This window comes from Varanus komodoensis, unplaced genomic scaffold, assembly GCF_004798865.1.
Source record: "Varanus komodoensis strain SLA01 unplaced genomic scaffold, ASM479886v1 scaffold25, whole genome shotgun sequence".
Lineage (NCBI taxonomy): Eukaryota > Metazoa > Chordata > Lepidosauria > Squamata > Varanidae > Varanus > Varanus komodoensis.
The window spans coordinates 1,699,185-1,725,626 of record NW_025335661.1 but is presented as its reverse complement, the minus strand read 5'-3'; the positions used below and the strand labels follow the sequence as shown (position 1 = coordinate 1,725,626).

The 26,442-nt window shown below is 39.6% G+C and overlaps 1 protein-coding gene across 1 annotated transcript in view; it reads left to right on the top strand.

Annotated features, from left to right (window-relative positions):
- LOC123024793 (glypican-5-like) overlaps positions 1 to 26,442 on the top strand; it is a 406,903-nt gene that overhangs the window by 208,689 nt on the left and 171,772 nt on the right. The window contains exon 6 of the mRNA XM_044432951.1: positions 9,633 to 9,753. Within this exon, the coding sequence (XP_044288886.1) occupies positions 9,633 to 9,753 (121 nt within the window). The remainder of the gene's footprint in view (positions 1 to 9,632; positions 9,754 to 26,442) is intronic.

Genomic DNA, 26,442 nt, shown 5'->3' with positions numbered 1-26,442 from the left:
ATACTGCAAAAGTAGCACAACGAGTTGTATCTACTTAAAGTTAGGATAGAAGCTGACAAATAGTTCACTTGTTTGTTTACTCGTATATGGCTAAGAAACCATATATCCTTAACTACACTGAAATCCAGGAAGGTACTTTCAAGGTTTTTTTCCATTTTCTGTAATTCATTTTGGGGAAAAAAATCAATAATTTAGTTTTATATTTACCACATTTCATATGCTAATCATTTAAAAGAGTGAAGTTAAACAGGAAAGGGCTTGCTTTATATAGCTATAGGTCTACAGTCATGTCTTGAATAATAAAGAAATCAATACCCTTCACATTCATTTAAGCAACAGTTGATGGGAAGGTGAGTAAAATATAATTCTACATTTGTCGACTCAGACAACTGGGCTTTCTCCCTCAAACACATATAGGAATGTAGCCTTAGAAAAATGTTTATTTCAGAATTCTGATGTTTTTGTTTCCCATAAACTAAACCATCCTTGCACAAATTGTACTCTATCTAGCCCATAGCTTTGTGTTGTGTTTCATCATTTCTTCGCTTTTCATTTCTAGGAAGGCAATAAAAACAGATTGCAATAGGATTTAATTGCAACCAATTTGGATCAATCAATTTTTAAATCATTCATTAGATTCATATTAGCTTATCTTTTTCCTTAGAACTACACTACCTTATATTGTGTGGGTCTCTGTCTGTATATATGTATATACAGTGCTTTTTTTGTAAAAACAAACACAAAAAAAAAAGGTGCCGGAACTCACGTCTTGGGGTCACACTTTTACACAATGGTCGCCACCGGCAGTAAGCATGACCACATGACCGATCCCAAGCCGAGCAGTGCCCCAAGTCGAGCAGCGCCCTCACAATCAGCGCTGACAGAGCCGACACACAAGCAGCCCGCAGGCACTATGTTAATGACCTGCTATGCCCAACAGGGCAATTCACAATCACTTGGAAAAATCCGTCAAAAAAAGGTGCCGGAACACTGTTCTGGTGGATTCTATGACAAAAAAAGCCCTGTGTATATATGTATATGTACACATATACATAGGGACTGTGGGCAGCATAGTGGTTTAAACTGCTGAGCTGCTGGGCTGGTTAATCAAAAGGTCGACAGTTCGAATCCGCAGGATGGAGTGAGCTCCCATGCTTGGTCCCAGCTCCTGCCAACCTTGCAGTTTGAAAGCATTTAAATGCAAGTAGATAAAAAGGTACCACTTTGGTGGGAAGGTAACAGTGTTCCATGCACTTTGGTGTTTAGTCATGCCGGCCACATGACCACGGAGACTGTCTGCGGACAAAGTCTGGCTCCCTCGGCTGGGAAATGGAGATGAGCACTGCCCCCTAGAGTCAGGCATAACTGGACTTTAATGTCATGGGGAAACCTTTACCTTTTATATACACGTTATGTATGTATAACATGTGTATGTGCTAATATTCATAACATTATTTGCTTCTTTCCTGAATTACTCATTTAAGTAGAATAAAAATCCTGATCTGTCAGAAATAACGTTGTTCTTTGCCTCCTTGGGTAGTTAAACTACATCAAAGATTAGAGTGTCATGAAATATTACTAATTTAAAATTTTGATAACTCACCTTTTGACCCAAAGAGAAAAAATAAATTAAAATAAAAATTAGAATAACAAATGAGCTACCATTGAGTAATATCCTGTTCAACACTCATGGTAAAACAAATTGCATTGTACTAATTTCTGTGTCATCTAGCACAGCATGATGTTGTAGTGATGGACTAGAGGTTATTTACACTCACAAAACATAGTTTGTACTACTGCTAGTGTTGAATAGAAATCTATTAAAACTTCAGAGAGCAGAATCAAACCCATATTAAAGACTATTAAAACATGATAAGATGATAAGTCTAATTCTGTTATTATTACTGTTTAAGATGTTGTTTTGTGTGTGTGTTTTCTATCAATTCTAATTTTCAATCTTTGCAACCTGGTTTTCTATATAAAGAATTCCATATAAAGCTTTTGTACACTAAAGTTCATTGCATCACATATCAGTTTATTTTCTGTTACGCTCATGGACTTACTATTCCTTTTCAGAGCTGCCATAAAGCAATACGAAGTTTAAGAAACAAGCACAGATACCAATCCCAGTAGTTTCAAAATAACTGGGATTTTTGTCTTGACATACTGACCCAGTCTGAATCTAACAATCCCCAGTTTGTTGAGGCCACAAGCAAACTGCCTGCCTTACACTTGCTCCTTCTGATTCCCATGTACTTTGTGAAAGTATTAGTTATGATATTTGATCTGGATGGTTGAGGGTTAAACAAGCCATAATTTTAGCTTGACAACAAACGTGGACCATTTTTTCATGAAAACTGTGTGAACATTAATTGCAAGTTTTTCATTGTTAAAACTCTGAATAGGAAACAATAAGAATTTATTTGGTGTTTCTTTTCACACTTGATTTCATTTTCATGAATGTGTGAATATTTCCATCAAAATATATGATGCCAAAAGGATTGTTTTAAAGTTTATCTGCCCCTTGCCTTATTTTCTTATCATTTGTGTTTACAATGTGTTCGATATTTTACTTTTTTAAAGTTGCCATTCTGTACCTGCCTTTCTATATTATGCAGCTTCTCTTACAGTTACTCCCCTCCCTTCCCAGCAGTACTTCAAAACTATTATCTTAAAGATCCTTAATTATACATATCTCAGGATAACAATCTTCAAATTACTGATTCCAAAGGAGTCTTTCCATAGTAAATAGCAAAAACACAAAAAGGAGCTGCAAGGGATTTAAATGTGTGAATCTGCATATGTTTAGGAAAGGGTGGACAGTCTTTTTCAGAGCCTTTCAAAGAGCACAGCTTGAAGCAAATGATGCTATTCTGTATTATCCTTTTTCAAAACCACATACTTTCAGTGAAAGAAAGAAAGAAAGAAAGAAAGAAAGAAAGAAAGAAAGAAAGAAAGAAAAGATTACTTAAAGTGCTGGAAGCTATTTCTCACATGTATATCATGCAGCAGGCTAATCACAGATCTGTCAGACAAGTTTCTGTCCTTCCCATATGGTGGTAAGCGAGTTTTGGATGTATCTGCCTCCACTGTTATGTATGGTATAAAGTTATGCATTATGATACATGTGAGCCATGTATTTGTGTTAGGGATGTGTGAATCAGCAAAATTTAGTCTCATCAAAGTTCTTGGAATTCTATCTTGAAGCTCATTCCAAGTCAAGTCTATATCAGATTTTGAACTTTGTTTCTTTCCTTTAATATGAAAATATATGCAAATTTTGTGTGTATTTTCCAACTATACACCACAATTCATCTTTGAAAAGTATGCAGTTCTTTTTCCACTGATAAAAGCATATATGTGTGTGCATTCTTGAACTATGTGCATGTTTTGTTCTGCAAATCACATGGCAAGCTTGGAATAGCTTTGACCAGAGATTGTGTCTGAATGTGTGTTCATTCTGGAACATGTAAACTGATAAAATCTTATTCAAGCCTTGTGTGTGTGTGTGTGTGTGTGTGTGTGTGTGTGTGTGTGTGTTATAAAGCATCTGCAAGCTTTAGTTTCACTTTCTTTCCTGGAGGTTTCGGTGGGGTCTTTCTATTAATGCAAGACTGAATCTGTGGCTAGAGCTCTTCAGAAATTAGTCTTCTCACATATTGCAAGAATAAAGAAACCTGTGAAGTTCCGGGCCTCTTGTGTTTTGCCTGGAGAGTAGAGCTTAGGGTGAACTGCAAGCTGAGCAGGCAAACTCAGCCCCTTCCCCCATATTAACCATCCAGAGTCCATTACATCATGTCATCAGCAAACTGCTCTCCTTACAAAGCCCCCTGGAGAGATGTTTTCCAGTGCACAACCTTTTATTAATGGGAAAGGGTAGAGCAACTACAAAATTGCCATGGTGCTGCATTGTGGAACAGAAAAGCCTTTAGAGATCTATAACAATATCCCTAATATCTATGACAACCCAGCAAACAAGACACTAGCAGATGTCTTTACTGCATTCAAAAATCAGGAGCCCGGGAAAAAAATCTGTTTTTTGAACAATTCCAGGTCTGCCAGCTTCATTATGATGAGGCAGCAAGCATAGACTCTTTTGTCACACTGCTTATAGACAAATCTCAGCACTGTGAATTCGGGTCTCCATAGATCTAAACTGTCTTCATTTTAGACATCAAGCTCAAAGAGATACTCTTGAAAAATTCTCATTTGACTCCAGCACAAGCAATTGCCTTCTGCAGAGCAAAGGCCTTTAGCAAGCCTCAGGCAATAGCAAAGACTACAGAACCAAACGCTTTGTCATTCAGCACAAGAGAGCCACAGACCTTACCAAGGAGGAAGGAGTCCCTGGGGAAATTCCTGCAGCAGAGTCTGGTGGCTGCAAAAGGCAATTCTGCAGGAGATATGGTTGTGCTGAAACCTTCAACAAGTGTGCAGAGAGGAATAGTTTTGCTAAATGTGCAGGTCACGACCTTTCTCATTTCACCAGAGATAAAAATACCTGCTTTACAGGAGGAATATCTATGCGCATGAGATGCCAAGTACCTAGTATATGGCAATCCTTGTAGTTGCCCTCCGAGTTGTTTAGATGCTTGGGACAAGACCAGCATGACTCCCCTACAGATAGTGCAACAAGGGTCCCCAATCTTGTTGGGTCCACAGGCACATTCTGGAATTTGAGATGCCTGCACAAAATGGCTCCCATGGAGCATGTGGCTAGTCAAGATCAGACTGCTATGGAAGCCTGTGTCTAGTTAAAATGAATGAGTGAAGAGAATCAGTGAGATAAAGAGGTTGGGAGGAGAGAGATACTAGGGACAGAGGCTGGGTGTAGAAAGAATCAGCAAGAAAAAGCAAGGAACAGGGGACAGAAAGGGAAGGTGGGGGCTAGGAACAAGAGAAGAACAAAGGGGACAGGTCTGTATGGATGGAAGAAGGCTTGGATGGCCAGGAGGCAACTCTTTCCTTATCTTCCTGCTTACTAAATGGTCAATTAGTGTCAAATTCAGGAACAGGAAGAAGAATCGGATTTTTAAGGTATTTATTTATTTAGACTTTTTGTATGCCATCCCATCGCTTATAGCCTCAGGACGGCTCACATAAAATAAACAAACATAATACATAGTAAAATAAATTAGCATTTTTAAGATTTTTAAATTTAAAAATAATTTTTTAAAATTAGCAATACAATTTTTAATGGATCAGGAAGAAAAGAGCTTCAGGAGCACTGAAGAAATGTATGGATTTCATCCACAATTGGCATTTGGGTCCATCTTCAATTCTGTAAATTGTAAACTAGGTTCATATGCAGGTCTGGAAGGTGCACATTTGGTAAAATCATTTTAAAGTACAAACTGAATGAATTTCTTGGCTATCCCTATCTTAGCATACAGTTTACTTTGGAAATACTATGAAGTCTTCTGTTTAAATAATATAGTGTCTCTCTTTAGTATTAATAACATATATCTAGACTTTTCCAAGTACAATTATCTGACAGATACATTTCCCCTTGAGGTCTCTAGTATATTTAACAATAGCCAGGTGTCTACTGTTTCTTTTTTATGGCATTAAAACATTGTTGAATCTTTTTGTTTTATTATTATTATTTTCCAAAGGGGGAGTTTCATTTTGACCTGTATGAAGTGAAGAAAGATGATTTGATTTTTTTTTCCTCAGACTCAGCCAACCTCAAGTAATTTATATGAAGACATTCAATATGGTATCAGGAATGCAAAAGGTGAAACTGTTCTAGTGAATGATGCATAATTAAAATAGGATGAGATTTGTACTATCAGTTATTGAAAGCCTCTCACAAGCTCATTGATTTGGAAAATTAGTGAGCCCTCTTGGATGGGTGCTTAGGGACATTGCCTCTTGCCTGGTGACATTTTCCCCTGCCCGATTGAGGCCTGTGATTCTGGTTTACAAATATAATGACTGCATCATATTAGATGTTCTAAGCTGTTAAATGGTGAGAACAAATGGAAGAGGTGGTAAAGGACACTTCTGCCTTGTTTAGATTTTAAGGAGAGAGTGCAAAAAGCCCCCACCTCAAGTAGCTTATGACCTAAAATTTAACACAGGGAAACAACAGAGGCAGAAGCAAACAGGGAAAGGATGTGTAATCCTTTTGGCTTAATTGCAGCCCATTTCTGTGCACAAGGGATGGAGTTTCTGACTCTTCTGTACAGTGCTGGCTCCAAGGTTTGGAGCAACCTTGGGAGAGAGAACTTCAGTGAGCTCCCTTCCTCAGAGTGTGTTTTCTCAGCAGCTGCTCTTGTTCCACATCTTCCTTTTCATCATGCTAAAATTTGTTCAACAGGCAAAGAGCAGGAGAACAAGGAGGAAGTGGCATCGACTGTTCCACCTTCTTATCTCCTCTGCTGCTTGGGCCAGACCAGAGGCAGCCAAGCACTCAGGTCACAGTGGTGCTGAGCAGAGCAATGGCAAGGTGCTCTTGTTGTTGGGCTCCTGAAGGGCCATGGGCGATCGGCATGTGTCTGACCATGCCTACCCTTGACACTGACCTTGGTTCTTTATTCAGAAAGCAGGACTCAAGTTGACTTTCCCAAAGTCATTATACTGGTCCCCTTCCTCTCCTGAGATGCCCAGCCTCAACTGTTTCCCCGTATGCTCAGTCATAACCCAAGCATCCATTTCAAGGTAGGCACATCTCTGCCTCACAGTGACCAAAAAAACCCCCAACAAAAACCTCCTTAGCACTGTCCTCCTACACAAGCACACATGTTTAGCCCTTACACTGAAAGAGGCACCAGGAAGGATGCATTTACTGCTTGGCATCAAGTCTAATGTCTGAAGGCACATGATTCTGCAATCTTGTGGAAGTTAAGCTAGTGCAATACCTGAAGGGGAAACAAATTCAAAATCTCTTTTATGCTGCTTTGACACCTGTGGAAGAAAGATGGGAAATAAATCAGTAAAAATAAATAAAAATAAATCAGTGGAGACCTGGACATATAATGCTTTGGCTGTGACTGAGGTGTGGAGACAGCATGGTAAGGAAATAGTGGAGTGGGCTGGCTTCTGAATATTTTGCACCCTGATCTTTGAATGCAAGATTACTACCAGGTAAGCCCAAAGAACTACTTTAATGGGCTTTTGGACTGGGAGTAAGCCCCTTTTGGAAGAATTCATAAAGTTGTCCTGTTAATCTTTAGTGTAATGCCAGCCCCTCCCCCCACTTGTGTGTGTGTGTGTGTGTGTGTGTGTGTGTGTGTGTGTTTTAACCTTTCTCATTCAGTTTGGTAGTAAAGAAATAACTTTTAAAAACAAACCAATTGTTGAAGTAGAAGAAAATGTCAGTGAAATTCACATAGGTGGAGTGTCAGAATCCCGGAATCTCAATTTGAGAAGAAGGAATAAAACTCGGGTTCGTGGGAAAGACCAAGCGTCCAGACCATCTGAGGCTTTATTGTTTTAACCCAAGGTTCCCGCGGTACACTCACAATATGCATGATGCATTACCGGGCAGGCAGAGGTGAACTCTGCTGCAAAGCTTCAATACCGTTACAGGGCATTTATAGGTACACAGGTACAGGGCAATTGATGACAGAATGCAGAGATTACAATAAGGTCATCACATACAGAACAGATAAAGAAATGTCAGTCAATCACACTGTAACAATGAGATTACAATATTTCTAATTGTCTGTACTGACACTTTAGTTGAGTAACTTGAACCCATCTCCAGGTCTGCTCAGACATGCAAATTCAAGCTACTAGAAACTATTCATGATAAGCTCAGACCCTTATCTCGACTCTAAACATTCTGCATGATCAGGGCACATGAAGCCCTCTGGGCTATCAAAAGATTATTGTAAACTGAATTCCAACAATGACTATTTACAATGTATATTTGGGCTAAAATGGCCTGTCTGCTGCAGCCTACAGCTAAAGCTGAGAGAAAGGAGTGGGGGAATGCCATTTTAAACAGTGACAGCTTGGTTTTGAGAAGGAAGACAGGATTTGATCCCACAATGCAAAGGCACACAGGAGTAATGCTTTTCAGACAGGATTTACCCAAATTTTCTCAACAAGAGTGAGGTTCTTGCACTTACTTAAGACATGGCCCAAAAGCATAGCTGAGAGTCCTGCCTGTCGTGGTACAGTCATGTCACTGGCCATCCACAGCCTTGGCATCTGCCTGCACTCCAGCCCAGGGAAGATGTCCTGAGGTAACTCCTTCCCCAGAGAGTTTTTCAGATGCATGGGCAGTCAGGAAGACTGTACAACAATGAAGGGATTTGTGTGTTGAGGGGGGGGGGGACTGCAGAGTATCCTTGGCCACCCTAAAATACTAGAGTAAGTTCAAAAACTCCACCAAAACAAATAGAAAATAATTTAAGTACTGTGAGAATAAGGCAATCAAATGCAAGCCTCTTTTGGCTGGGAAGAAGACTTAGAGAAACTGGAGGATGGATTCTGACACAGCACTTTCTGCCTCTTTCTTGGAGCTGGGTATGACATAGACCCCCTCAAATATGCTACAAGGTTTCTGGGGTGAGGGAGGTGTAATGGCAGCTCTGCTAATGACCGGCCCCATCTCTGAGAAATGGTTGAAAACTTTCTCAGGAGAAACTAATTGAAATAGTAAATTTCAAGTAGCTATTTGTGCCCAGCTATATTAATCATTATAGATGCCTGCTTTTCCTTGTATGTTAGAATATGATGCATGATGAATATCCAACAAATATTCTGATTTGCAGCTTTCCCATTCTCAATGGAAATTGAAAGGAATCTGCAAACCAAGCATTTCACTGGGCTATTGTTGGATGAATGAATGACATGGGTTCTTATGAAAGGAGTGAACAAGCAATACATGCTCTGTGTGGACCAGCTTTTCAACCATTTTTTCACCAAGTCAAATGAAATGTATGGATTACTGACTATCTAATTATTTCTTCCTATCCCCCCTCCTTTTTTCCCATCCTAACCTGTCATAAAAGTTGAGGACACATAATGCCTGCTTTAGATGCTTAGTTATAAGATGCTGATTAATAATACAAATTCATGTAATGGAATAATATAACTTGTGACCAAAGCGATGAAATTATAAAGCTTAGTGTAGCAAAATTCTGTTGTTCAGTACAGAAAAACCATGTGTATGTTGATTTGTAAAAAAAAAACAAAACAAAAGCAAAACAAAACAAAACCAAAATCGAATGATTAGGAGCAACCAAATTGTCACAGGATAATGAGCAAGTATCTGTGTTCCCTAGAACGTATCGTGCAGTTTGACAAAAGGTTTGAAAGAACTAATAAGTTTGCTTACTATTTTGTAGCATCTTGACAGATACTAATATCGACATTCCTACTCTAGCTTGTGGTGCTCAGAGTTTCTCTAGTGAAATGTGGTCTCAATAGCTTATTGTGGTAGCAGAGCTGGGTGATGAGGACGGGGTGCTTACTCTTTCCCAACAGACTGTTTTTAAAACAGCCCACAGGTGCTTCTTCCTAACCACCCATGTCTGTATTTCACACACACACACACATCTACCAGTAGACTACTCCTATACTTCCCAGGGTTATGCATTAAAGTATCAACTTTAGAGATAAAAGCTCTTAACCTTTTAATAACAATCTTTCACTTTTCCTGTCCTTTTGTATTGCAGTTATACAAGCAGAGTGGTTACCAATGGACTAAAGGCTCAAATTAATAACCCAGAACTGAAGGTCAAAGGATTGGACCCACATATCAGTAACCTAATTGAAAAACTGCAACATTTTAATCAGGTAAGTTCTCATAATAAGAGTATTTGAAGAGGCCTGTTTTCCCCCTTGCAATTAACATTATGTAAAGCAGGAGCCCCCAATGTAGTGTCCATAGGGGACATTCAGCAGAACTCATGAACCTCTCCATTCTCTGTGCCTTCAAATATCATTTGCAAGAAAAACCTTGGAAAACACTAAGCTTCCGGGGGGGGGGGGTTCTTCCTATTTCTTCATGCACCTGATGCAGATCAGCATTTGTCAAGCTGGCAGAAGAAAAAAGTTGTTCTCTGACCCCACCTCATTTTCTCCCCAAGACCTTTCTCCTTTCTGCTCTCCTCCACTCCCACCCTCAAGTTTTACCGTTTCTCTCCTCAAACTCTTGCCTTGTTATTTATCTCCCGTTCCTTTTTCCTGGCTGCCTTTGTCTTCCCTTCTACTCTCTAGCCTTGCTCATCTTCCCTACCTCCCAGCTTCTAGTCTTGCAATATCTTTACCCCACCCCACCTCTTTAGCTCACTGCTGATTAGCCAGACCCCCAAGAAAGCTGTTAGTCATTTTATGGTGGTGTTCACACAAGTTACCCAAATGTGCACATGAGTCCAAAAAAATTGGGGATCTCTACCAGAGTGGGAAAGCAGTGGCACACTGTCTACAGACACACTCTCATTTCTACCTCCTGCCTCTATCATTCTCTGTATGTCTTCTTCAGCCTCTTCTTGCTTCATGTTTTCATATCCTGAATGATCTGTGTTCTAAATCACGTACAAGTTTTCTGCTGGAGATGATTGTTCTTTGACACACTGAGGATGAATCAGTGATGGGAATACGATGGAGGAGGCAGGCCTAGTTGACACATATTTGGTGTTCACCTCATTGCATGAGGAGCAGAATGCTGGAACAGGTCTTCATTTGGTATCTGGGTCACAAATGGTGGGATATACAATTAACTGAAGTTTGTTCACATTCACCTGTTGTGATTCTGCAAAGAATTAAATAGAGTCTGGTGCATGCTAGTTGATCAGGCAAGTCTGTGTCCAGGCATGGCAGATCTGCACAGTTGTTTATAAGTTTGGTTGCTACTGTATAATCAATTAAACACGACAGTGTCTACCCAGAAGCATACAATGTAAGAGGGCATGGCGCACAAGATAAAAGGAATGGGATGGGAAGATGGAGAAAATTTATTCTTTTAGCACAGTTGCTGGAATGGCCCTGAGCTCACTGTCATTTCCCTTTATCCTTGAAGAAGTGTTCCCTAGAACCACCATGTGTTCATGATGACTCAGTGCCCTAAGGATTTGAAATAGCTTACACTAACTAAAGCAACAGCCTTATTGGAAATTGTGATACTATAGGAAGTAGTCCATAAGTTTTACGGCAGGTGATTTTTAATTTTCCAACTGATTTGCCAGTAGGTATACCAGAAAGGTGGTGACTATGTGCCTGCTTAAGTGATTCACTTGAGCTTTTTGGCCTGTGAGTGGCTGTCAGCACAGAAGTTCTGCTCCTCAGTGACAAATATATTAGGGTTCTGTTGCAGCTTCAATCTAGCATTTTTGTAAGCTATGTAGATAGTGTCAGTCCAAATTAACCAGAACTATGTACCACAGTTAACAGCAATCAATTTTCATTTAATGTAAGCATATTTTCTTGTCCAATTTGAGAAACTGTTGATAGTGGCATCTGAAGAGTATGTAATGACAGAATAGCATCTTCTTTCTCTAATCATTCACCATTCAAGAATAGGTAGCTTTTGACAACTGCTAAAGGCTGTAATATTGATTGTGCTGAATAGTGTGAAATGGAATTCCATTTATCTTGTAAATACATGGCTCAAATTAGCTTCCTTTTCTTTTAACTGGGAAACATAAAAGAGGGCTGTGTAAGGCCTTTTTCATGATATTGGGGAACACATAACTAATTTTCTATGTCTAAGGGTTTTAAAAGTAGTTTATGGTATGGCAGGAAGGCTGCCTTATATAGGGGACTACTAAACACCCCATTGGCCCCAAGCTATTGGTGGATTCTTTGGAATTCAGAATCCTTTGGCCTTCAGAATAAGAACAGCATCTACTAGCTGTAATTCCACAAATAAAATAAATTCATTTTCATTGAGGGTAGGCAGAAGGTAGATCTCTAATTTTTTTGGATTTCAACCTCGAAAAGCAACTTAATATGACCAATAATCAGAAATGCTGGAAGCTGAAGTCTAAAACATCTGGAAACCTTTTTTCTGCTCATCTGTGCATTGGATCATATATGATTAGGGAGCTGTGAAGAATCCAATCATGGGATGAAAATCTGACAGATTTTCATGATTTGATCTGCAGATGACTCATGGATTTCTGTCTGTAAGATGAGCTGTGGTTTGCAACTTATCCAATTCTATGCAAATTATAGTAAATCCATGTGCTTTGGAATGCTGATTTGACCAACCATGAATTATGCAGTTTGTATAATGTTACACGCATTGTCTCCATTTGTGCAAATTTTCTTATCTTTTTTTAAGATATGCAAACTGCCTCAAAGACACACAGGGGAAAAAGCCCAACTCAGCTCACTTCCAATCACTGGATCAGAAGTCAGCAGAAAGTCCATTGAGCTCAAACATGCTGGACTTCTCAGTGTCAAGATGTCTCTAATTACCTCCATACTTATATCTCTTGCAGGAAAGGGACTTTCTATTGACCTTTAGGAGAAATGCTCCTTAAGTGTAGTTCTGCCCCCATCAGATGGAGATTTGTAAAATGCAGCTGGTTGCATGGATTAAACAGAATGCTTATTATTGCCTTAAGATGCTTTGTTTTCAAGTAATATTAATTACTTTGATCATAATTTTACTGAGATCTCACCAGATATCAAAGCATCAGAGAAGTTGCTACATTTTTCTTGTAAGCTTTCAGCAGAGCATTAGGCATACAAAGCAGTTTTCTTGGGTCCTTTGACCCAGTGCTGAGATAATTTCTGAATAAAAACCAGTACTCAGAATTTACTTAAGATGACAATCCTGTACGCAGTTACTTGAGAGCAATCCCTATTAAATTTGATTGGGCTTACTTCTGAGTAGATTAATGTAATATTTTCAGTCACCATTTTGCAATGGTAGTTTCTATACCTTAAACACCTCATTTCATTATTTTCAGTGTAATGATTTCTGAAGCACAGTATGTCAGCAGTGACTGTTGAAGTTTGGAGTTTCTTTATTTTGCTTGTGCATAGTGTGTATCACAACAGCAGTTGCAGTGGTGTACATAACCAGCACCCATGTTTGGGGGGGGGGTGGTTCTGTGTGCACACTTTTGGATAATCCAGGGACTTTTGTACTTTCTATCTGCAAGTCTTGCCCAGGAGAACTACAAATGACAGAGGCCCATCAGTCACAAAATGATGCTACAGCACCAGAACAGGACCCAAAATGGTGACAGATAGAAGTGAAAGTTGACATGGTAAACCTCCAGTTCCTGATATCATTTCATATGGATGGCTGATCCCTTCTTGAAAATTCTAAATTCTTTGTCACACCATGTAACAAGGAGTTCTATAATTCTAATTCAGTTATCCTCAAGTTAAGTCCAGGCGTTGGGTCTGGAGCTAACATGACTCCTTCTCCTCACTTCAGGAAGATTTTTGTCTAGAGTCCCATAGACTTTTGGCATCCACCAGCCTACCTGTCATGACTGGTTTTAATTTTATTCCCTCAGATTTTTTTTAAATTAGATAGTTGCTGTGCTTTGTTTTAGTGCAAAATATTGATTTTTATCCAAAAGTGTTTTCAAATCAAATTATTATGGAACTTGGGTGCACAATCTCTGGTTTGTATTCAGATTCTTGGTTTGTATTCTTGAATACAAACCAGAGATTGTATACCCAAGTTACTCTTCTGTTAGTATTGCCAGTTTGTATTCTGGGAAATGAGTCTTTGCTGACCTGCCATGCCAACAATGGCTGCTGTTTTCTGAGTGGCAGCCATAAGTCTCGAGATTTCAGATGTGTCCACTGATGCAAAGGGGTTAGGAACTACTATGCTAAGTAGAGAAAACTATTTTATTTTCTCTCATCCATCTCATGCCCGCCTTTTCTTCCAAGTTGGAAACACAAGAGAGTAAGTTTTCTTATTCTTCTCCTGTCATTTCTTCTCCCCTTCTCCTTTCACATTTAACTTTCACATACCAATTCCCAACTGCCAATTTCTTCAAAACTTTTCTACTATTACATTTATCTTCAGTTCCTCCTATAACAGTTTTCCTCTTTATCACCTTATTATTCTCAAGTGTGTGTGTGCCTTTGTTATTACTGCCCTATTTGAGAAAAGGGTACAGCATTTATAATTGTTTAGCTTTAAAATAAACTGAGTAAAGGGAGATATGATACAGGTGTACAAAATTGTGCCTGGTATGGGAAATCTGGACAGGAAAACATTTTTGTTCCTCTTTCATAATACAAGAAGTGAGGGTCACCCATGAAGCTGACTGGTGAAAGATTCAGAACAAATAAATGGATGCACTTCACAGAATACATAAATGATAGAATTCACTTCTACAAGATGTAGATATACCCAGTGATTTGAATGGCTTTAAAAAGAGATTGAACTAATTTATGGAGGATAAAGACAATCAATAGCTTCTCTTTTTGATGGCTGTATCCTACTTCCAGTATCAGGGGCAGTAATCCTATGCATCCCAGTTGTGAAGAACATGGGTGGAATGATACTAATACACTGCTTGTGGGTTTCATGGGAACAGCTCGAGGGATTGGCCCTATCCAAGACTCACTGGACTGATTATTGGCTAAAAATTGCCTTACAGCTGCTGGCAACCTCAGCTGAAAGTTTTGATCATTCCTTGAAAAGAGGGGCCAAGTGGTGAAACTACTCATCTGGCTTTCAGTGTACAAAGACTGGAGCCAGGGAGCCTTGTTATGAGAATCGATAATTAGTAGGCTGCTCTACCCTGCCCAGATTGAATCAGAAAACCCTGAATTTAGTGTGGCGGGAGGGGGCAGGAAACTAAGACTTGGTCCTGAGATAAAAGTGATGGGACTGACCATACAATGAAAAGAAAATGAGAATTAATGAGTTAGTGGTTTAGCCTAGGTCACACTGAAATATATGAGGATTCTTCAAAAAGTTTCCACACCTTTAAAAACTGCATTAAGAATTTCAAAAAAAATTATATCACTTTTCTATATATTCACTTTCCTTTCTGATGCATTTTTCCCAGTGCCATATCAACTTTTTAATGTCATCAGCAATATATACATTATTTATAAAATATAAAATTGCGGAAACTTTTTGAAGACCTCTCATAATTCCATTAGGCCAATTCCATCTGGCCCTAAGGAAGAGTCTCCACTGATATCTAGCTTTCCCTATACTGCGGTGAAAGTTTGAAAATAGCAGCCAAGAAACTGAGCTACAGACAAGGAATGCCCAAGTTCAAATCTTACCACGCCAGATACTCAAACTTCGGCAAGTCTCAGTTCCTCTATCTGAGATATGGTAGAGGGAGAATACCGAGTGATTGCTCTGAGGATTGTTAACATGTGTCCTAACATCCACAAATCTAGATGTACCCACAAATTCAAGTAACGTGGGGCAAGGGTTCTGAACCTCAGAGCTGTGACACTCCTAGATAGTATAAGGAGAATTAACAGGAAGACACACGGCCCAAAGCCTTAAGATAACTAAGCATGGAATGTTATTATAAAAGGTCAATTAAGAAGGGAGTAGTGAAATGGGATTAGTGCCCAGGCAGATACTTACATTGGACTGCCAGCAATCAATCTGTCTGTCTGTCTGTCTGTCTGTCTGTCTACCTATCTATCTATCTATTTATTTAGAGGACTTCTATGCTGCCCCATTCGCCAAAGCCTCGGGGCAGCTCACAATCATAAATACCATAATATAAAACAACATAATTTAGCAGTATAACAATAAAATTTAAGTTGCCCTGGCCAAAGAATAAAATGAATAAATAATATTAACAATTAAAATAACATTTGAATAAAAAGTTCTTCGCCTGGCACCGAAGAACAAATAATGACGGCACCAGGCAGACCTCTCTGGGGAGCGCATTCCATAGACTGGGCGCCACCGCAGAGAAAGACCTCCGAGTACTTACCCTCCTAATTTCCTTCACAAAGTGTTCCTGGAGAAGGGCCTCTCCCGCTGATCTCAAGGGGCGGACGGGCATATATGGACGTAAGCGCTCCTGTTTGATACTGTGGAGAGAGAGAGAAGAGCAATTAGGTTAGGCAGGGCAGCATAACGTCAAAGACAAATTTTACAGCAAGGGCTTGCTCAGATGATGCCAAGTTTTGAAGGGTACGCACAAGGAGAGAATCCAACCAAAGTTCTGTTTGCACATCCACTGCAGAACCACTTGGGCAACTGCTTGCAGGTCTCAGGCTTACAAAGTGGCCATATAGAGCTTGTACAACCACTTGTGGAACAGGAAAAATCAGCCCAGTATTCTTGTGCAGCAGTTTCTTCCATTCATGGAATTGGAATTACATGTTGGAGTTATGCCCAAAGAGTGAAACCAAAAGCTCAGGAAGCCTAACTGCAATTTCATTTATGTGCCATGGGTCAATCAAGACTTAAAGGGGCAGGAGAGATCAACACCTGGAAATGGAAGGAAACAACACAGATCATTACCAAATACTGGCAGAAGAACAAGAAGTCTTTTTGTTGGGGATGATTTCATAAATTCCAGGTCTCTGTTTCAGAACTCAGAGGAGGCATTTCTCTGTGGACCTACAGTGCAGAAACAAGAGCCTATTAGGCCTTTACCATGACACACTGTGAGGCTTTGAGGGTGGAAGAGATACCTGTAAGGAAAGAACAACTCGGTACTTTGCTTAGGAGCCCTGACTAGACTGTTAGTAAAATTATAATTCCATATTCTGTACTAGTGCCAACTAAGAGTTCATTAAAATGTGCAAACTTTTGTGATATTAAGGCCTCTTCATCAGGCAAAATGCCATATTTATAAGCAATACCCTATAATGAGACTCATGGCAGAATATTTTTCTGTGACTCAACTAAAGTGCTCTTTTAATATGGCTTTAATGCCATAAATACAGGGCCCAAACAAAGCTAGCATACCAGATGACCTGACCGACCTCCAGTGGTTTCTTCATGAAGAGGGGAATATGTGTCGGTGGAATAGCCCTGGCCTCTGCAGGACATTCACAATTACATAATTGGCCCAACTAATACAAATCTTACTAATTGATCCAAGTAAGAGCAATGCAGAGATACAGAAGTTATATACATTCAGATCTATGCACGAAGTGCACTTTATCATTCTCGAAATAGTTCCCTCTATTTCATGGCACTGGAACACTTGAGGAAGTGTACCCTCATGATTTTGCTTTGTTTGAAGGTCCCGTGTGGCCCACCCCTTTCCACCACCACTGCAGGGAATAATGTCTGATTGATCATGCTGTCCAGCTAGCCCCGTACAATGACATATCCAATTACATCAGCAGTTTAGCAGACCAAGCTTCTCTCTTTACCAATTAGGGAGAATACATTCCTCCCTTTATTTTGTTCCTGGATGCATTTTAATTAGATCCATAGGCAGTCTCTTTCCAAATACATCCTGTAGGCGACAACCGCAATGCCATCAGCCCTGAGATCACGTTGGTTTTCTTTATTAACATGTGCTACTTCAGACTGGATTTTAACAATCCAGGGTTTCAAAAGTACATTTGGGATTCTTAAATGCATTGTATTTTGTTCCTCACATACAGTGCAAAAGGGTACTGGAGAAATCAAGAGAAATCTTGTGAATGAGGGCTTTTAAAATTGGAGTAAATAATGAAGCCAGCCTCACAGTCAGTTGTGCCTTCAAAGATAGTCTTTTGTTAAGGAAACATCACAATAGATTTTCTTTGAGAATATTTGGGTGTTTCTTCCCTTTATACTCCCTAGCAAGGCAATCCAATCTGGACTTCATTTCTCTGTGGTTTGTAAGGAAGGAAAACACCATATGTACAGTGAAGTTCTAAGTAGTTATCCTGTTAGACTTTGTTCAGATCAAACAACTGGTCCTTCAACACACCATGATGAAACTGATACTATTAAAAAACAGACTATTAATTGTACACAGATCATTAACCAATAGCAAGAAGAAAGAATTAAATTTATGAGAATGAATGCTCCTTTTTTTTGGCATGGCATGGCATGGCATGACAATTGTGAAAGGTCGGGGGGCCATTTTCATCCCCCGACCCAGCCACCCAAAGGCCACACTGGAAAAGAAAGGACAACTTTATTCTTTAAAAAATGCTGGATTGGAATTTGGTATTGAAATGCCAATGAAATTTGGTAGCAAATTGCTCTGTAATGCTCATTAGAAATGTTAAATGCAGCTTGGTAACAAACAAAATTTGACCTTTCTAGTGCTCCATAAAACCAGCAAATGTAACATGCAAGGAAGGTAAATTTGACCTTTTAGCACTCTGTAGCTGCTATGAAGCATCTTTAAAAAAATTATTACAGGATGTCTGTAGGGGGGTGGAGGCAGCTGCCCTGGAATAATATGCAGGGCAGCCCCTGTGTTGTCCACCCCTGCTTCAGAACAGTGTGTGTTATTTGAGCACTCCATCTGGTGCCTTTCAGTAGCATAAGCTTCCACTTGCTTTTAGAGAATTGGTGCTGGAGTGTTTCAATGCATTGACTTGTATCCAATTGTCTTCTCCCCCAATCAGAAGACTCTTTGATGCAGTGGAGGCACAGGGGAAAAGGCCATTGCAGGTGTTTCATCCTCATCATTGCAGCTCTCTGTGCTTCCCCAACCCCCCCCCCTTAAAAAAAAAATCTGCCCCAGAGAGTTGGAGAATCTTTCAGACAGCTGTGTTTAATACTATGAAATGGGTAAGGTTAGACTTTCTCTTGCAGGAAAGGGCAATAAGGTTTTAAAGTAGTAGTACCTGAAGGGACTTTTTCACTACTACAATGAATTTCTCTGAAATATATACAAGATGATTACACACACACAGTGAGAGAGAGAATTTATTTAGCTAAATATATATTTAGCAAACTTTCTCATGTCACTATAAATCCATCCATACCATGTACCATAAAAACTATAAAGCAATATGGATTTTTACATAGATTTTTTTTTAACATAGAAGAATATAAGGAAAACCCATCTTCTGGCTAACTGGAGCAGTCTAAAGATGCACATACAGTTGGAATGAAATGAATTTGCCCTCTAAATTTATCCACAGAAAATGTGGATGTATTCTCCAAACACTTGACTCTTTGTCACCTTTTCTTTTTATCTTTTACTTCAGTGTGCATTATTTAGCATTCTGTTATATTTCATATGTAGCTGTATTGAATAGGTGGCATACAATAGCATGCCATAATTAATAGCTACACACAACAGTACTGAATGTTAGATTTGATGCTTGCCAGCAGTAAAGCAATGAAGCCAACAATGCTGAGCCAAAATGTCCACATACAAACTGCAAATTCAAATTTAAATAGTCAGGTTCAAAGTGTGCTAAAATGAACCCTTTCAAATATTTGTTTCTGTTCCAAAAACACATTTTGTAGACATGGATGTACTTTAACTAAAGTCAGAAACAAATGCCACTTGCTAGTTACAATCCATGGTGTGATGAGAACTAGTGTTCCTATGTGGACTAATCATAAGAAACTTTTAGCTCATATTATTACCACAGTGCCGTCTTTGACCTATGGTGACCCTGTGAATGAAAGCCTTCCAGAATGCCCTGGCCATGACAGCTCCATTCAGCTTTTCAAGTTTAAGGCAGTGGCTTTCTTTATGGATTTACTCCATCCCGTATTTGGTCTTCCCTTTCATCTTCTGCCCCCAACTTTCTTTAACATGATCATCTTATCGAGTGAGTCTTGCCTTCTCATGCTATGTCTGAAGAATGACAGCTTCAGTTTTGTCAGTTTTGCTTCTGGCTTGATTTGATCTATGAACGACTTATTTGTCTTTCTGTCAGTCCAGGGTATTCACAAAGCTCTCCTCTAGCACCATGTTTCAAATGCATCATTTTGTCACCTTTCCTGTCAGCTTTCTTCCCTGTCAAGCTTTCACACCCATACATTCTGATTAGGCATACAATAGTTTGGATGATCTTGGCCTTGGTCTCCAGTAAAACATCCTGACACTTGAATTTTCTCTAGTTCCTTCATTGCTGCCCTTCCAAGTCTTCTTCAAACTTCTTGGCTGCAGTTTCCCTTTTAACTGATGACTGCGACAAAGTAAATGAATTTTTTCAGTTTCATTTCTTTATTATAAACAGTAAAAGTTCTGTAATTCTTCTGTGGGCATGATTTTTCTTTTCTTAATATTCAGCTGAAGTCCTGCTTTTGTATTTTCTTCTTTCACTTTTATCAGGAGTCATTTCGAGTCGCTGTTTTCTGCAAGTGCTATGGTATGGTATCTGCAAATCTTAAATTAGTGAAGTTTCTTCTGCCAATTTTCATCCCTTCCTCTGATTCTAATCCAGCTTTATGATATGTTCTGCATACAGACTAAATAAATAGTGAAATAAAATGCATCCTTGTCTGACAGCTTTGCCTAAGGGAAACCATTCTGTTTCTCTGTATTCTGCCTTAACTGTAGCTTCTTGTCTGTGAGAGGTTACACATAAGGACAGTCAAGTGCTGAGGCACACCTTTTTCTTTCAGGACTATCTGTAACTTCTTGGGATCCATACTGTCAAAGGCTTTGTTGTAGTCTATAAATCACACACTGATCTTCTTCTGAATGCTTTGGCAGGTGGGTAAATAACTTGTGTTTGGCATGCCATGGGTGTGCTTGTATACTGATTTGGCCTGGCCATTCAGTTAGTTAGTACATGGGCAGCTGACTTGTATCAGGCTAGATGAATTATTACCCCAGCCTTGTCTAGCCTGACTGGCAGTGGCAGTCCATGATTTCACCCAGAGCAAAACTCCTGTCCCATTTATTACCATGTGCTTCTTCTAAATTGGAAATTCCAGGGATTGAACCTGAGGCCTTCCACATGCAAAGTAGGTGTTCTGCCATTGAACTATGGAACTTGCCCAAAGTCTAGTGTCTTTCTGAAGCCCACAGTTGGCCTTAAATGTTGGTTAGGCCCTCCTCCTGCCTGTCTGGTCTACATTTGGACCAGTCATAACTCCAAATTTGAATCCAACTGTGTGGGATGTACCTTGGTTTGCTCCCAAACAGATGGAGCCATTCAACATTCACAAAGAATGTCCCAAGTGTATGGGAAATTTTGGATAAAGAGATACAGCTCGTAACATCCATAGTACCAGGCAGATATGACATTAATCAGAGACAGCTAACTATGCCAGCATATACACATTGCACTTGACTGTGGAAATAATATATCTAAAGCTCCATAGACTCTTAATTTAACAGCTGGTCTGAAATGTATTTAGTGCTGACACCTAGTGCAATCAAAGGATTTTTATGTACCTGAGAACTACAGATGTTTCATTTGTTCTGTAAGAAAATATAGCAACTTCAAATATAATTAAACTAAGGATTACTAATGTGCTTCATAGTTAAAATAAAAAATAAAAATAAAACAGAAAGAAGCTTTTACCCAGGACACAGATCATGTAAAATACTGACTCAATTAAATACAAACTCAACATTTAAAAACAAAAACCTAAATCTCTATGTAAATCCTACATCTCCTTTTATTATGTGTTGGCAAATATATGACTCCAAAATTCTTTTATTATTCATGTGCTATATCTCTGCAGATACCGGTGCCATTTTTCTTAAAAGCACTTTCAAGAATTATTTGCCCAGGTGGGCCATTGTATATGTTTTGAATGTGTTTTTCATTCAGGAAAATTAATCTTAATAGATCAGAACAGTATAAGTAGTCATTGTAACCACGCAAGCCAAATCAGAGAAGTGCTGTTGTTACAGTATCCAAGGCTGAAATTCTGTATTAACTTTTCAGGAAGCTAAGTCCAGTTGAATTTAATGGAAATTGCTTATGACTAGACATAGACAGGACTGCACTGACTGCACTGTAAACTTTAAAAAAATCAAAGAAAAGTACAATTTGATCAAAGAAAAAGCCCTTAAAAGCATAACAAGCAGGGCATCTGCCATATAATTAAGCTAAAGAAAGGAAGGTGTGGATCATCTGTCTAATTTTATAACCTCGGAATTCAGGTAGATTAAAAGCAAAGCATACGATCTTTGTCCGGGCAAAATCCTGCAATTGGGTGAAAGTAACAGTTTAGCAGGACCTTGCCACTCAGTCATGAGAACAGAAGGCAATGTCAAATAGTTTGGAGAAGAATCAAGTCTTCTCCAAACAATTGTGCATGCTCTGTATGACCAGTGTATGCTCATTTTCACATACAATGGTCCAGCTTTTTGGAATATCCAGCTTCCTCTTTTAGCAAAGCAATTTGTGCAGGTTTGTATGAATCACCAGGGGTTGCATCTAGTACGAATCCTACTTAGAACAGACACACTGAAATGAATCTAACTTAACATCAACATTGGATTCTACCCCAGAAAGCAAAAACCATAACCATACACACTTCTATCCCTTTTGTGTCTACTTAGAATGAAATTGGTCATAATGCCTCAGTTGTTCAGCCATTCTTGAAGAATTATACTAACTGTAATTGTATTATACAAAGAGACTAGAAGCTGTGAAGCAGTGTGATGCCATTTCTGTGCATGTAATAAATCATGTATTCTTTGTAGGAGGGGGAGTGACTATGATGTAAGTGCAAGGAAAGGTCAGACAAGCTTCCAGGCTTCACAGTGCAGTCTCTAAAGGAGAAAATAAGGTCACAAGAGCAGACTTCAGAGGAATAATTGTTCAGCCTCCTCCTACAAATTTTCCTGGCCTCCATTTTAGGGATATTTTTTCAGAGCTTGATTATAGGAGAGATCAGGCAGTCAATCATTGCATAATTTCTTATAGAAAGGATGATGCATTTTTAAGCCAAACTGGATATCCCAGATGGCTGCCCCAATCCATCCAAGTCGGAAGGGGTGCTGCTTCACAGTTAAAGGAAAGATCAGGGCTACATCAGTTGTTTGCCCTTTCTGCGTTTGGGGTTCTCCAACATGCTTCCTGTCTCATACCAAGTCACTTTAAGTTTGCCTTTCTTAGTGTGTAATCCTATGCAGCTTTAAATAGAAAAAGGTCTAAGTATCCTGTGCTGGCTGGGGCATGCTGGGAGTTGTAGGCTTGTTGTCTTGTTTCAGTTTGCATAAGATTGCACCTTTACAGTTTCTTATAATTGGCTGCAGTCACTATACTGAAAGCACTCTGATGTCATTTTTGAGTGACTTTCAGGTGCAGTTCTTATCTCAGAAAACATGCAGAAATGGATTTAAGAAGAAAATAAAGATGCACACTTTTGGGCAAAATATGTATAGGCATTTATTCCTTTATTTTAAATGATATTTATGATACCTTGGAGGGTAGAATAGTTCAAAAAAGCATACTTTGTGGGCAAATTCATTCCAAGCCACATATTTAAATTAGAACATTTGTGAAGATTTTAAGAAATGTAGATGAATTCAGGAATAGAATGAAAAAAATACAAAAGTAACATATAGTTTGGAAATAAACTAGTCTTTCCATCATAATAATGCCTAGTCAATCACAAATTTCCAGAATATATAACTGTGAGGTGGAGGGAAGCAGCCAATTGAGGCTTTGTCTCCTTGAATGACATAATTAGTCCCATCTGCTAGGTGAGAATGCACTGCAAAATCTCATCCAAGTTTCCAGATAATTAGCATACAGATATTGTCACATATTGCATCAAAACCTATTGTTGATGTCACCCATATAGTCAGTTTAAGATTTACCTGCTGTTTATAACTGGTGTCATACTCAAGTACTGCCAAGGGTGTAGTGGAGGGGGCCTTTGGGGGGTCAGAGTGATCCTACTTATTTTGGAAGGAGCTCTCAGGCAACTTGCTTGCTCCCTGAAACAGTGATTGTCAATCCAGACTGCTGCTCTTGGGAGACTATAAATGTATGTTTATATAAGTGCTGGTAATTAGAACCTGAGTTTCCCTTTTTCCTCTTCTCTGCATGTCCATTTCCCCTTGTATGTAATGTTTTTATGTGGCCAGGAACTGCCTTATTGATTTTACATATGCCACTCTGGGAACTCTTTGGCTGAAGAGAGGTGTATGAATTTCATAATTAAAAATCATGCATTCATAATAAATAAGATAATATGAAATAAGTTCTAGATGCTGTCATTGTTTCATCTCAAGAAGAGATACCCTCATCTTGCATTCATTACTCAACAGAAATTCAAACAGAGTGACAGAGCTCATTTTTATAACCACTGGTTGCATAATCTTGGAAAGAGGTGTGGCTCTGACTAGCATGAAGAGACCCCCCCCCCCCGATAAATTTGCCACTACAGCACTGAGTACTGTGCCTCTCAGTATTTCTGGGACTTATTTCCTTTCTGCTGCTCCCACTTTGGATTTTAGCCAGGCTAAAGTAGGGTTCCATTACTTTCAAATGACCCTAACCTAACTCTTTACTAAAACATACACACACATTGTGCATTATTGAAAATCATTGTGATTTAAGACACACTTTATTAAATAGGAGCCTTATTAGCTGATGGCTGATTTTAAGACCAGGAACATGCAAGAGGCATATTGCCGGGGGGGGGGGGGGGTGCACACACCCTCCGCTCTTAGAACAATTGGTCTAGCTAATTTCCCAGGCCAGCCCTCCAACAAGGCAAAAGAAATCCAGAGCCTCAAGCAGCAGAACCAGAAGGCTGGCAGATTGCATGTCTCTCTATGACAAGAATGCTCTGCCCCACACTGCTGTTTTCAGTACTAGGCTTAAGCGGTGGGGCACAGGGTGAGAGCCGGCTGGGTTCAGATCAGTGCTGACACCTACACTATACCTCACTCCTAGGACTTCAAACTAGGGCACACAGCAGGGGCCGCTCCAGATTCCAGCAGGAGATCAGCCAGTAGAGGAACAGCTTGCCCTATTCAGGCTCCCCAGAGCAGTACAGTTCTCCAAACTGGCAAGCCAGTGCTTTCCTCTCAGATGTACCTCAGAGCGAGACATGAGCCTTTCCCAAAAATGTATGTTGAATTTCTTTATGTCTACATCAGTTTAAACATTGGATTAACCTCCATATCCTTCTGTCAATACAGGGTCATAAGGTTGGTGAAGTGGATTTGGTTCAAGTTCTAAGCAGATCAGGATAAGTAGTATTAGGGAGTCCCTGCAGCAGTTTGCCAAAACATCACCCAGTTAGGAAAGAAAGAAAGAGAAACTTCACTGGCTGTGATCCAAGTGTAGATATCTGCCCAAGAAGAATAAAAGTGGAATTCATAGTAAGGGCATATAAGAGGATAATAGCAGTTTCCTATCTTGCCAGTACAGGCTAGGGGCCAGGTAAATCTCCAGGCCTGCTTGATAAAGAAGAAAGTGCAGCTCTGACAAATACGTGACATCTAGTTGGCTATGTAAAAGCAGGACAGATCAAAAGGCTCATGGTTCCAGTCATGGTCATTTCTGCTCAGATTACATACTTGTCCTGACACCCCTTTTAAACACATATGTAATTTAGATATCCCACACAGCTCCTGATACAACATTGATCGTGAGAAATCATATTTCTCATTGATGGTGAGAAATTTGAATGATGACCGCCATGACAGCCCCCAGTTAACTTATCTAGAAAGTTCTGGAGCAATACTGTGTGACATTATGGGAAACTTTGATGGTGGCAGCCACTGCCACAATTGCTGAGAAGGTCCCAGCATAGGAAGAAGCCTACTAAAGGGCACTTCAGTGAGAACATCCTCAAGACTGCAGCCACTGCTATAAGCATGCTCCTTGGGTCACACAAATAGGCATGTATGCAATGCAAGACACATGCATTCTCCCCAGTCTTATTCTCCTGGAAGATAAAGACTGTGTGGGGAACAGCAGGGGAAGTCTGTTGTTAAGGACTGATGGGAGGCAGTTGCTGGAGGATCCTGAGTAATGACGTATGAAACTGTTTTAGGTGGAAACACCAATGTAGTTTACAGTTTTTGTCCTGGTACATTTGATTCCATTTCCCTCCAATAATATCCACTCAGCCTGCAGTGAGTTGATTCTATATGAAAATTTCAAGATTTTTTAAAAATGGTAGTAGCAATTTGAACAAATGGATTCATGTCCTTTGAGTGAGGGGGTGTTACTATTTTTCCACAAATGAGAACATCATTTTTGATGTCTTTAAGTTTGTGTAAATGAGATTGTGAGAGAGGAGTGTCATATATTATCTCTTGGGTCTTTGATTTGCATGAATGGGGTAATGTTTATTTGCCTTTTTTAATCAGTCATCTTTTGCAAATTTGCCTGGCAACTAGGCTTTCCTGTTGTAAATATCATTGTCATTTTCATCCTTTCCTCACACTACTTTGTTTGTCCCAGTTGAACACTATTCCATGTTTGTCCAAGAACTTGACACCTGTCCCTCCTTCTGGTTCTGCCCCCAGCCGGAGAGTGCCAGGTAGTCTTGTCAACCGCCCCTCGGGCCTGACGGTGCTGTTGCTTAATGCCAGGTCGGTCCACAATAAATCTTCCCTCATCCATGACTTGATTGTGGATGAGGGGGCCGACCTGGCTTGCATAATGGAGACCTGGGCGGGAGAGGGGGGGATGTCGCCCTCTTTCAAATGTGCCCGCCCGGGTATT